Source organism: Zootoca vivipara, chromosome 1, assembly GCF_965207765.1.
Source record: "Zootoca vivipara chromosome 1, rZooViv2.hap1.1, whole genome shotgun sequence".
NCBI classification, from domain to species: Eukaryota; Metazoa; Chordata; class Lepidosauria; order Squamata; family Lacertidae; genus Zootoca; species Zootoca vivipara.
In genome coordinates this window covers 7,868,333-7,881,683 of record NC_142582.1, presented here as the reverse complement: position 1 = coordinate 7,881,683, position 13,351 = coordinate 7,868,333, and the positions used below count along the sequence as shown (strand labels likewise).

Below are 13,351 nucleotides of genomic sequence, written 5' to 3'. Positions count from 1 at the left end.
CATCCTCCTTAGCAAGAACAATATGGACAATTGCCCTCAGTGATGTTGCCATGTAAACACATCTGATTATGGCACAGCATGACATTATCAAATTCACATGTGATCCCTGATTGGCTGGGATCATATGATGAAGGATAATTTAGAAACAGGGGTGGATTTCAACACATGGTCTGCACATGCAATGGGACTCCCTTTCCCCCTTATTCCCCAGCACATCCCTTAAAACTATTCTGGGTTTTTCTCAACGCTCCAAAGATCTGGGGGGAGAGAGGGGGGAATTCTCACTGTGAGAATGGACCTTATTCTGCACACACACAACAACTTAATCGTACTCCACCCAAGGTGATAAAATGAGGCAGTGAGGGGGAATCCAAGTGGTCTCCCATTCAAACTGTTGACCAGATGCTTCAGGCCACCCCAGAGATTGTCGCTGCTGCTGCTGCTGTTTTCAAAACTGTGCTCCCATTACTTACCTACGGTCCTCAGATTTGGGGATGGGGTTGGTGCAGCGTTGGCTATTGTACTTGGCCACATATTCACATTGCTTGAAGGGAGCAGTCTTATCCTCCAGAACGTGCCTGATACAGAAGGCGTAGCCGTTAAGTCGCCTCTGCTTGCACAGTTTGGGGCTGTACGAGCACAGCGGCTTATTGTCAACCTCAGAAAAGTGTATGTGTTTGCCTTCATACATCACGTGACTCTTTTCCTTGTGAACATCAGCTGAAACAAGACCCCCCACCACCACAAAAAAAACAGTTAAAAATGAGTTTCAAAGACAACGAAGAAAATAAAAAGTTTCAGTTCTAATCTATCTGAAGAGGACCAGTTACCCAATTTTAAATCTTCTCTACCATGTCAATGTCAGCAAAGAGCCCCGCAGACACCACTATCCTGGAATGGTGACGAGTCAATATGAAGCAGATTGTCTAAGAGGAATAACACAGAGAAATTGCGTTAATGAAAATGGATGGAAGAAACAGAACTACACTGCTCACAGAGCGCACGCAAATGAATCAATTTGATCTCCCCAGAAAAATCATCAGCTGGAACACCAACTTAACAATTTGAATGTGAAATACTCTTCGCACAGGATTATCTCCAAGGATGCTATCTCCATTTTCCAAAGAATTTGCTGCAGTGAATTCTACCAGCCACTTATGAGGAAGCATTCACTGGTGTCCTCTCTTCTAGGTACACTGCAAGTTTTAGAACTGTTTTAGCTACAGCCACTTTTAGCACCAAATCATGGCAGCAAGCTGGCATCATATGCAAAATGGGGGTAAGCGAATTCCAACATCCTTTGCCAATCCTTCTGGAAAAGCAACGTTGAGAGAGAGAGCAATATGGAGCAGACTGACACTAGGTAAGGGCAGGGGTGCTGAATACTTTCCCCACCCATCGCTTCTCAGCTTTAAATCTCCCCTTCAGCTGAATTTCCACCTTCACAGATTAAAACACGAGTCTATGCTTGACATTATATTCAAATTGTTGCTTTTTAAGGTATTGGTACAAAACCCAACTATCTATCATTACAAGCGAGCAAAAGAACTTGGCGTGAATTTTGGCAGACCAACTGTGTTACAAAGATGTCTGCAAACATGACATGACATGAAAGCTGACAACATTAACACCGCCGCGTGGGAATCCCTTGCAGACGACCGCAACACCTAGAGACAATCTGTCAGGTCATGTATCCACAGCAGTCACCGGAGGAGCAATGACAGCTGCGAGGAGCGCAGAAAGAATAAATGCCATGGTGCATCTGCAGCAGCACAACTGGACGCCATCATCTGCTCCAGCTGCAACAAAACATGTCTCTCCCACATCGGTCTCTACAGCCACAGCAGGCACTGTAACTCAGATGGTTTGACTTGATCCCCAAAGATTCACTCTTCCATTATCTCCTGAGACAGGCAGATGCCAACCAACCAACACCACTTGCCCAACCAGGCTTCCTGCCTCCCAGACAGGGTTTGAAATTAGCAGGGTGCCAGCCGCACTTTGTGCCTAAAGATTCTCCATGTGCTAAAAAATATGGGTGCCATTTTTTCTGCCTGGCTGACACTCAAGGATTACTGAAATGCATGTGCTTTGAAGGCTCCAAGTATATGTTAAAGATAGTCAATATGTTAAGGAGTTTAACAATAAAAAGTAGAGTGTTTTGAATACTGAAGTACGGTGCCAATATTTTTACTGTAAACACCAAATTACACTTATGTATTAACAATTTCTGCTAAAAATGTGATAGTAACAATGTGTCTCTTATGTAAATTGCGTATTAGTTCATGCTTATCAAAATAATAAAGAAAAAATGTTGCCAGCCCCCCAAATGGTGACTAGACATTCTGTTTTGGCGCCCACAACCCAGGTCCCAGGATCCCAGCCGGGACCATATAACACCGGTCCTGAGAGATCTGCATTGGCTCCCAGGACGTTTCCGAGCACAATTCAAAATGTTGGTGCTGACCTTTAAAGCCCTAAATGGCCTCGGTCCTGTATACCTGAAGGAGCATCTCCCCCCCCCCCATTGTTCAACCCGGACACTGAGATCCAGTACCGAGGGCCTTTTGGTGGTTCCCTCATTGCGAGAAGTGAGGTTACAGGGAACCAGACAGAGGGCCTCCTCGGTAGTGGCTCCTGCCCTATGGAACACCCTCTCATCAGATGTCAAGGAAATAAGCAGCTATCCTATTTTTAAGAGACATCTGAAGGCAGCCCTGTTTAGGGAAGTTTTAATATTTAATGCTGTATTGTTTTTAACACTTGATTGGGAGCTGCCCAGAGTGGCTGGGGCAACTCGGCCAGATGGGCGGGTAAAAATTTGGCTCCTAACTTTTTTATCCCTGTTTCTAACACTGCATTCAGGTGCTCTCAGTATCTGACCCATCCACATACGTTGGGAGTTGCAAGAATGCTCCACACAACTGATGTTTCCCTCAACCTGCTGCCATCTCATGTGCCCCCTTCTACCTTCCTTCACTGCTACTCTCTCACGTCAGAAAAGGGAAGAAGGGTCAGACATCCTCTTGTTTCTGAATAGCAAACAAGCAGAGCATTGTTTGGGATAGTTCAGAAAACTGCTCGCACTTTGTCACCAGGGGACATCAAAGCCTCCCTCTCGACTCCTGGCAGATGCAGAGTTACCAGGGTCCAAACTGGAGACTGGACAAGTAAACTGTGTAGGGGTGGTCTGGAGCAAAAGCTGGAAGGGGAACTCTGGTCCACTGTTGCCAAGCAAATGACACATGTTCCCTGGTCACACAGCAGGTGGGAGGCAGCATTTAAAGGCTACTGATCAGTCCGGCCAGGTAGGATTCCTTCAGAGGATGCAAGGAATAAAGAAAGCTCAGGAGTGGCTTTAAGAAATAAAAACTCCCTGTCTTGATGTCAGCAGTGAGTGCCCTGGACCAAAAATCCCGCACACCTTTCTGAGTTGTGTGGAATGGCCTTAAGTGAGCAGAGCTGGGTAACTAAGAGAGGATGAAGTCAAACTTGTTGCCACCAGCTGCAGTAAGTGGAGGAAGGGGGTGCAGGTGTGTTGTCAAGCTTCCCAAAGGATGGAAAGCAAAGCCCCAAGAGCCTTGGGGTGGTTTTGCTACAAGCCAACTGAACTGCAGAGCAGACAGCTGAGCAACACGGAAGAACGTAAGCCTCTATGCCAGCACAGGGAGCACCTCTGCTCTCATGCAGGGGCGCTGCAAATTCCTGGTGCCATTCTCACAGGATGGTACTTGTATACTGATACTCAAAGTTATATTTAAGAATACAAGGAACCAACGCATAATTTTTGATATGATTTAGGAAGCTTGATGGCAACACAGTCTAATTTCCATAGTGGATGCCCTCTTATTTTCCAACCATACAAGGTTACCTTTCCGATCTGGTAGCCCTTGGTTCTTTCTAATGATGGTTTCACCGTCAAGCTAGCTTGTGTGCCATGGCTAACGGTGACAATTTGGCATCCGCTCACCTATATTTTAGGGATTAAATATAATTTACGCTGCAAAATAATACTGCAATTAGCAATGATTCAACAATCCAAATTATGAGAGCATTTATTCCACAAACATTTTAAAAGATTCAGTAGTATAGATACAGCAAATCAAAGTAGCAACCAGATCTCACTTAAGTGTGTGTGTTTCCTTAAAATATAGCACTTTGCCGGCCACTGTTTTACTTGAAGATGACAGTGGGCTGTTAACATGTTTGTAAGGATTTGATGTTTTATATGGACAATAAACATTCAAATCAAACAAAAATCCTTGTCAAGAGGGCCTGGGAGGATGGATAGAAGGGCAATTGCCAAAGTGGGGAGACCAGACCATATCCCTCCAAATTAAAGACTTTGTTTCCAGGTCCTGAAAAGGTGAGGGGAAACACTTGCCTCCCTCCCAAACAAGATTCCTGGGTGGGTGTTTGTTTGTTTTTGCTGGGCAAAGTGTTGGAAACAAATTGCATCTCTTCCACAACTCTTAGAACTGTCTTCAGAAGAGAAAAGCAGAACATTATTCTCCCTTATGGTCTACCTGTCAGTGGTGGCTGCGGACAGGTAATGCCAGGGGTAGAAAGCAGGGATTTCCCTCACTTCAATACTGTCTCCAAGTGCAATGATTTACATTCCCACAATAGAAACGAATGGCATGCAGGAAAAAGCGATACAGTACAATGCACCTGAAGGGGTAGGAGTCAAAACTTGTTCCCTGTTTCTGTGACCGCAGCAGCCAATTGACAGACACATTCTGACCGGGTTCTGTTGCTTGGTCACCCTAAGCGCTATGAGTTGGTTTTCATATGAACAGATGCTGAGCATTGTTCCTTGATTTGAAGGCCAGAAAGAATATTTTTAGTCCTCAATTCATAGCTTTTTTTATTTTTACAAATTATGACAAACAAGATTAGACTAGCTTATGTGTTCTGGGAGTCATGGTTCCATGGCAGATTCTTTTTGGTTCAATTCGTGATTAGCAATTTATTAAGGTTTTCGACAGAGGACGAGATGGTTGGACAGTGTTCTCGAAGCTACCAACATGAGTCTGACCAAACTGTGGGAGGCAGTGGAAGACAGGAGTGCCTGGCATGCTATGGTCCATGGGGTCATGAAGAGTCGGACACAACTAAACGACTAAACAACAACAAGGTTTTCATGCTCATCCTCTGTATTTATAGTAGGAGGGGGTTGACTGAATGTTCTCAGGCATGGAAAGGAACAAATTAAACAAGATAAAACCTTTTTAAAGAGAAGGATAGTACATAATAATAATAATAAAAACCTGCTTCTCCCCTCAGCCGCTATTCAGCTCAAAGTAATTGCCCTATACTTCTGTAAACCGGTCTTCATTCCCCCTCACATCCATGCCACTCACTCATGAGTGCCAACGGGAGCAGGTTTTGTACCCAACAATCCAACTCTGGTGGCTTCTTTGAGTCCTGGGCCAATTGCTTCACCACCAAAGTTTCTCTGCAGACACACACTTGTCATGTTCAGTCGCAATGCTGACCATAAGCCATAGTTATGCAAATTATTCTGTGCACACTGCTATATCAGTCCCTGTTTTGCTCCTCCCTTCCTAGAGCTGGGAGGCAAACCACAGAGTGCCTGGCTTAGCATTAACAGCCAAGCCAGCATTTGTGGTTTGTTTCTCCCAAACAAACTTGCTTAGGCATTAATTGACGTCTGACCAGATGATTAGCAGCAAGGGACAATCCTGCATCATGTGGTACAGTCTTGCCCTAAAGTATCACAGTGACAATATTTTGAAAACATCTACAAACTAACAGTACTTAAATGTTGGGTGTGTGTGTTTATGTATGGGGTAGTACCTCTGGCAGGGGGCATGTTGTGCCCCTTCTGGGGTAGCTTGTCCACCTTTGGTCCCCACCCTGCCCTCAGCTCTCACTTGTGGCTCCTAGAATCTGTCAGCATGCAACAATGGACACATCCTGGCAACAGCTTCGACTGGCTAAACCAGGTGAGGGGAGCCAACTGGTCTCAAATCCTTGGTGAGCTAGGGGCTTTCCCTGCATGCAGACTCCAGCAGATTGAGCAAGACCAATAGTGGGTCCAATGGTCAAGAAGGCAGTTTCTGCACGTGATATAGAGGGAAGTGAGGGGCAGATGGGACTCATCAACCTGGAAAGGTAACCCGTATAGAAGGAAAACGGACCCCAACCTTCGTTGCCTTGCAGGATACCTTTAGAATAAAAGGTTACAGAGTAATCTCTACACAGCTGCAGAGTGGGGTCCCTAAGATGGTTGGATGGCACCTTGCACAACACCTTCCGGCAACTCTTGGGAGTTCCAAACGTATTGCTCTGTTTTCCTTTGGACAACATAAACGAGACCGAGAGGGGTGTCTAGCTGTCTGGTCACCCCAGGACCTCCATACAAACTGCCCAGGCTTGCACCCTGGGGAGGTTACTTTGATGCTGCTAACACAGTGGTTTGATTTCACCCCCAGCGATGCACTCCAGTCTTCGAGACAGATGGATGCCAACAATTCTCTTCTCTCCCCCCCTCCCCCACTCGCATATGGCTGTTGTCATACAAATTGCTTGACTACCAAGAAATGGTGACTTGCACTACAATGCAATTGGCATCTGAGGGCTTCTGTCCATCATAGTAGCGTCAAATGGCCATGCGGGTCACCAGCCAAGGTAAGGTCATGACAGCCCAGAGCAACTCCTCAGCAAAAATCCTGTTCTTTAGTACTCTTCTCAAACACTGCTTCTTTCGGACATAGTTCAATTTACAACTTACTTTTTAACCTATATGTGTCTCTATATCCAAGAAATGAGTACACAGGCATCTACTACAATCTCCGCCCACCCACCCACCCCCACCCAAAATTCAGACCTCATATAGAATCTTTCTATATGGAAGGAAACAAGGCAGGTCCATTGAAGAATATTTTATCCTTCTGTGGCAGGAGCATTTCTAGTAGTAATCCCTGCTGTACATGGTGGAAGAATACTAACAAGAGAGTTAGTAAACTATCACAGGTCTGAAAAAGGAAAGATCTGAATACATTCCAAAGCCTCCACAACTGTCATGGGTGACAGCTCATTGTGCGGCCAATAAATTCAGTCACAGTACATCTAACCAGTTGAGATCTAGCTTATGCTACATTTCTGACAACATGATCCTAATTGTGGACCCATCTGCACCATACAATCAAAGCAGTATCATATCACTTTTAACAGTCATTCCTTCTCTCAAAGAATCCTGGAAACTGTAGCATGTTAAGGGTGCAAAGAGCTGTTAGGAAACCTCTATTCCCTTGCAGACCTACAATTTCAGAGTGGTTTAACAACCAATCGCTCACCCCAGAAAACTCCAGGAATTATAGCTCTGTATGGGAAATAGGGGGTCTCCCAATCAGTGTTAGAAACTCACCAAATGGCACTACAACAGAATGTCTAGGTACCTTTTTTGCAGTGGTATGTATGTATGTATGCGTTCTTTTCTTTTCTTTTCATTTCTATACTGCTTTATATTTTTTTAAAAAAAATATCAAACCAGTGTACAACACATTAAAACATCAAATAAAACAATCCAGAATAAAACAAACAAATTCAAGCTTCAAAGAAATTATTTCAGAGCCTTCTCTAAGAGACAGTTTGCTTTCCCCATATTTATATACCTACATAATTTATAGAGCTACCCCATGGCAGAAGCACTCTAGGAAGTCATTGTGGTGTAGTGGTTAGAATGTTGGACCTGGGAGATCAGGGTTCAAATCCCCACTCAGTCACAAAGCTCACTGGATGACCTTGGGCCATTCACAACCTCTTAATCTGCCTTGCAGGGTCATTGTAGGGATTAACTAAGGAGGGAGGTGAACCATGTACTCCTTGGAGGAAAAGGTGAAAAATTGATGTGATCTTCTGCTTACCTGCTTAAGAAAGCTGGAGGGGCCAGCCAGATGGAGATGTCAGTCGCCAACCTTGCATCCAGATATCTCCACCTGGTTGCAATTGGGCGTGCATCAGTCACAAAACACACTTGGCACCTGGGGAATCTCGAACACTATATCAGCATCCTTAACAAACGAAACTTCCTAGGGTTCTTTGGGGGAAGCCATGACTGTTTATAAAGTGGTATGATACTGCTTTAAATGCATAGCACAGATGGAGCCCATGCTTACTAAGAAGATCCACTGAATTCAATGGTGCTTCCCTACTATTTGCTTAGAATTGCAATCTTTGTTTTCAAGGTGGGGAACTTTCTCAACCCAAGGGCCACAGTACCTTCGCCGAAAAATTCCAAGGGCCACACACCTAAACATTTGGGGTGGGAAGTAGAGCCAGCAAGGGGTGTGCCCTGGGAAGTGTTTAAGGGCCAGATAGAGACGTCCAGAAGGCTGCATTCGGCTCCAGACACTCCCCACTGATTTCTAGAGATTTATACTGAAATCACATGATAGTGTCAGATATTAATAATGACCTGCTGTTGAGCATTTTATATCCCATCAGCCATGGCCTATACACAGCATCCCCAATCCCTTTACCCAGGGTTTCTGCTAAAATCTTCCACGGCAGACACTAACTCATGTGAATTTACAGTCAGCCTTTCCTTGGTTTGCTGTTTCAAGAGGGATCACCTAGGAGGCAATACAGTGGTACCTCTACTTACGAATAACTCTACTTACCATCTTGGATGCGGTTTAGATAGGATTTTTTCTACTTACGAATTTTTAGATAGGGTTGCTTCAACTTACGAATGTTTTCTCCTAATGCATTCCTATGGGATTCGACTTACAAATTTTTTCGACTTACAAATGTGCATTCGGAACGCATTAAATTCGTAAGTAGAGGTACCACTGTACTGGTGAGACACAAAGCCCTTTGAGCCACCACCTTTCTCTCCTCCATGGACCTTGGGATCATGGCGAATTGAGTCCAATCTTATGGACGTTGACAGCACTATCCTATGGAATGTTTATTCCAAAGTAAGCCCAGTGCGCTCAAGGGGGCTTGCTCCCAGGTGCATGCAGACTACTGTACCCCTAATGTAAAAACAAGTTCCCCTGAAAGTCATTGCAACTTATTTCCACATCCTGCATTTAGGATCAGAGTGAAAGTGACTCATATCGTCTTGCTCTCAGTATTAACACCCACATATCAGAAAGATGTTAATTTAGTCCCAGCAGCATTTTTCTCATTATCATCGGTAATTCTATATTTGAACACTTCGAGCCACTTTATAAAAAAGATCTCCAGAAGCTAGATGTGACAAAACTGCTCCCATTCTGTCTTTCTAAAACTGATACAGTTTTAGAATCTGAAGACAGGGTAGGCTGGTGGAACCAAAATATTCAGTACTAAAGGGGGGGGGAGCATGTGCTACCTCACTGAGAGAACTGTCAGATAACTCTCATTTTAGAGTTCTTTCCCTCAAGCCCCCCACCCGCCCAGGGAATATGATAATACTCATTACTCTGAAATATTGTATTTATGTACCACTTTGCAGAATGAAACCTTCAACTTTAGATTGTCTCTCATTTTAAAATTGTAGTTCTCTCTGCTTTGGAAGAGTAACTACCACTTACTAAGTCATAACATTTCTCAGTGCACATACACCCATGTGGTGAGATTTTTAACACCTCCTGATTGCCTGGGTGTCTGATTGAATGTGGATAGTAAAGGTTCTTCGCTCCATGCGGACAGGTGGCAAAAGCAAAAGGCTATGTGGTTGTTATTTGCCAATCATGGAAATGAACTACTTTATAACATGCAACTGTATTCAAGCCACATTTTGCAATTACTTAAGATGTATTGGCATTCATGACTTAAGATGTATTGACATTCATGATTGGCATTAGCTTTAATTCTGCTGAAATCAGTAAGACGGGCAGAGCAATAAAAAGCTAACTAGGTAAAGGTAAAAAGTAAAGGACCCCTGGACAGTTAAGTCCAGTCAAAGGCGACTATGGGGTGTGGGGCTCATCTCGCTTTTCAGGCCGAGGGAGCCAGTGTTTGTCCACAGACAGCTTTCCGGGTCATGTTGCCAGCATGACTAAACAGCTTCTGGCGCAACGGGACACTGTGATGGAAGCCAGAGCGCACGGAAACACCGTTTACCTTCCCGCCGCAGCAGTACCTATTTATCTGCTTGCACTGGAATGCTTTCAAACTGCTAGGTTGGCAGGAACTGGGACAGAGCAACAGGAGCTCAGCCTGTTGCGGGGATTCGAACTGCCAACCTTCTGAACTGCAAGTCCAAGAGGCTCAGTGGTTTTAGACTACAGCGTCATCTGCTAACTAGAGCCCCCTAGTCAGCACCCTATGCTGTATTTGGGGTAAGGAAGGGTCTTAACATTAGGTAGTTGTGTTTTAGATAGTAATGTTTGTATTCGTATAACTTTTTTTTGCATTTCCACCCTAAGCTACTTATTTAAAAGTAAAATTTACTTATTTTAATGGAGTAAGAGTCCAGTGGTTTTTTAAAAAAATGTAGTTCCCATGAAGATAAGGCCATGTTTAATTTTACCAAAGCTAACTGCAACTACTGAAATACACTTAAGAAACGGTTGCTGCTGGTGGTGTTAAAATTGTAAGCTCCTTACAAGTATAAGAACCTGTCCTCTTATACTTTGAAAAGCACTATGCAGTTTGATGGTTCTATTTAAATAATGAACCAGAACCCAAACACATGGTGACTTTTTTGAGAGTGTGTAGACCAGGCCTCAGCCTTGAAGCACTTACGCAAGCGCAGACAAAACGGCATTAATAAAACACCACCAAATAATGCATAGGATTATAGTGTCATAGGTTGCTGTTTTGGTCCATCATTCTACAGAGCGACAAAGTTGTAGTTATCGCACTCAGCATAACAGCACTCTTGAGCGTTAGGAAGTCCATTCAAGGTACAGTTCTGTAATGCATTCATAACAGAATGCTTGCACGAGTGCTTTGCAGAACAGACACTTGAAGCCACACTCTTTGCCAGAACTAAAATGAAAATGTCCCACCGTTCATCTAAGAATAATAAAAATTTGCCCATATAGGTATTCCACTGGAATCTCAGAGCAGCTCACCTGACACATCTGATTTCAATTCCCCCATGCTTCTATTCTGCATAAAAAACAAGGACAGAGATCCAAAAACACACTTTGAGTGCAGCCAAGACCTTGAACTCGAGCACTGTTATGTTTTGTTTTTAAGCCTTTCAATTTCTGTGAATGGCAGGTCCCAATGACAAGTCCCAAAATGCATTCTAAACTCCTTTCAGTTTCAGAAACTGTTTTGACATGTGGCTTGAAGAGGCACACTATGAGAAACACAAATCTAAAGCTCCCTCCATGGATGCGCAGAACTAGATTCACAGCTCTTGCAACCCTGGCCAAAAGTTCACCTGAAGATGGAGGTGGTGAATGTACTGTAAGCATTCGAGCCCAAATTAACATTTTGCAACATTGTCCTAGGAATCTGGCCATTGCAGACCTCTGCATTGATACAGTCCAGCCTCAAGGACTTGAACACATTTCTCCTAATCTAGCCACATTTCTGAACTGACATTCCCGAAACTCGTATCTTCTGCAACAACTTTCTCCTGAAGATTTTACGCTCAAACACTGACCACAGAAACAATATAGTAACCATTTACAGAACGCTATCTGTGTCCTTGTACAGTATAATGCATTTATGGCCTAACACACACAAACACATACACCGAGATCCTGGCTTGGGTAGTAAATTGTTTGCAGGCTACGAACGGCCAGAAACGACGAGGCTAGCCTTTACAATTCCAACTCATTCACAAAATCCAGGATTTCATACACAAACCCAGTATGCCTTTGCAAGGCTGGACTCGATCTCCCTCTGACAGCACCTACGAAAGTACTGAAGTGGTAAGATCTGGTAGCCCTGGCAAAACGGACGGCAGAAGTAAGAAGCTGGGCGACAGTACCCTCCACCCACCTACCTCCCACCCCCCTGGCTGGAACAAATCTTAAAACTAACCAATGTTTCTAGGCTTTTTCCTTCCTTTCTTTCTAGTGGGACCTTGCAATAACACCTCTGCAGCATGATGATGCCCTTCCTCGCCTCGACTTACGAGCCTTTAACCCTTCGCCTACCCCGCCAGCACCACGGCAGCCTCTCGGAAACTTCCCGCTGCCCCATAACCATTTAAAATCAGGATTAACTTTCATACTTGTGGGACAGGAGGAAGAGGAGGAAAAGGTGGGCTTGCAAAGCAGTGTTTGGGAAATGGGGAAAACGCTTCCCCCCCCCCCAGCCACCCCTTTCCCAATGCAATTCAGGAGGGAGCGCCAAAATGTTCTTGCACTCATTTCGGGCCGCATTATAACCCAAAGCGTAGGGCGAGGAAGGGAGGGTCCGAGGTGGTGTTGGAGGGGGGGCTCGGCGATGTCCAAAAAGCAAAACTTTAAAAGGCCGGCGGCGTCGGAGGTGGGGGGGGGGGAGATCCCGGCGGACGTGCTTCCCTGGGACCCCCCACTCAGCCACCGAGCCCAGGCGCCCAGGTCTAAAGGGGGCGAAGCGCGCCCCAAAATGGGGGGGGGGGTTGAAATCGTAGTGGAAAATAGCAAATAACCCGCTTCACCCTCTCTCGCCACCCCACCCCCCACTACCACTACCATCACGCCCCGGAGTCTCTGCTCCGCAGTCCGCCGGCCTCCCCCCGCCTAACTCCAGCCCGGGCTTCGGAGCTCCCTGGCCGAAGCGCCTTCCCCGCCACCTTCCGAAAACCCCTCTCGGAGGCCTGACCGCTCCGGCGCCGAGCTCGGGGTTTGTCCGGCGCTAGGCCGGGACCCGTCGCGGGGGGCGGGGAGCCGCTAGGCCAGAAGGCCCGTCTCTCTCCCGCCTCGGCCAGGCTCCCCCTCCCCTCCACCCCCGGCGCCCCTTTCCCTTCGTTCCCAGACGGGCCCGGCCTCCCTCCCGAACCCCCCGGTTCCCGGAACCCCCCTTTCCATCCCCCCCCTTTCGAAACCCGCGCGGCCCGGATCTCCCAGGCGCATCCCCGGCCTCGCGTAGCCCACCCGGCGGCTGTCCCCACACGGGCGACGCCGCCTGCCGCCGTAGGCGAGCCCGGGGATGCAGGCCGGGCCTGGCTTACCTTTCCAGCTGGCCCTTTTTTTTTCTCCTCCCTCCTCTTCTCGGCTCTCTGGTCTCTCCCCCCTTTTTCTCCCCCTCTGTTGGGCTGGCAGAGCAGAGTTTCCTCCCCAGCGGAGGGACCGGGGAAATGGGTCTCGGAGCTGCTTGAAGCGCTGAGGAAGCTTGCTGCTTGGTTTGCTGCTGCCCCCCTGGCTCTGAGGAGAAAGATCCTTGCTTGTTTCCCCCTTTTTTCTCTTTTTAGGCTTAGAACGGGAGCTCTTTATTATGGTGATGA

General features: G+C 46.0%; 1 protein-coding gene across 2 annotated transcripts in view; it reads right to left on the bottom strand.

Moving 5' to 3' along the window:
* INO80D (INO80 complex subunit D) overlaps positions 1 to 13,273 on the bottom strand; it is a 44,900-nt gene extending 31,627 nt beyond the window's left edge. Inside the window, exons 1-3 of one of the 2 annotated variants that reach the window (XM_035137759.3) lie at positions 13,079 to 13,273; positions 831 to 926; positions 474 to 720 (exon numbers count right to left, since the gene is read on the bottom strand). In XM_035137759.3, the coding sequence (XP_034993650.3) occupies positions 474 to 691 (218 nt within the window). In that variant the 5' untranslated portion in view covers positions 692 to 720; positions 831 to 926; positions 13,079 to 13,273. The remainder of the gene's footprint in view (positions 1 to 473; positions 721 to 830; positions 927 to 13,078) is intronic. The other variant, XM_035137777.3, reaches the window with a different exon arrangement.
* Between the last annotated feature and the right edge of the window lie 78 nt (positions 13,274 to 13,351).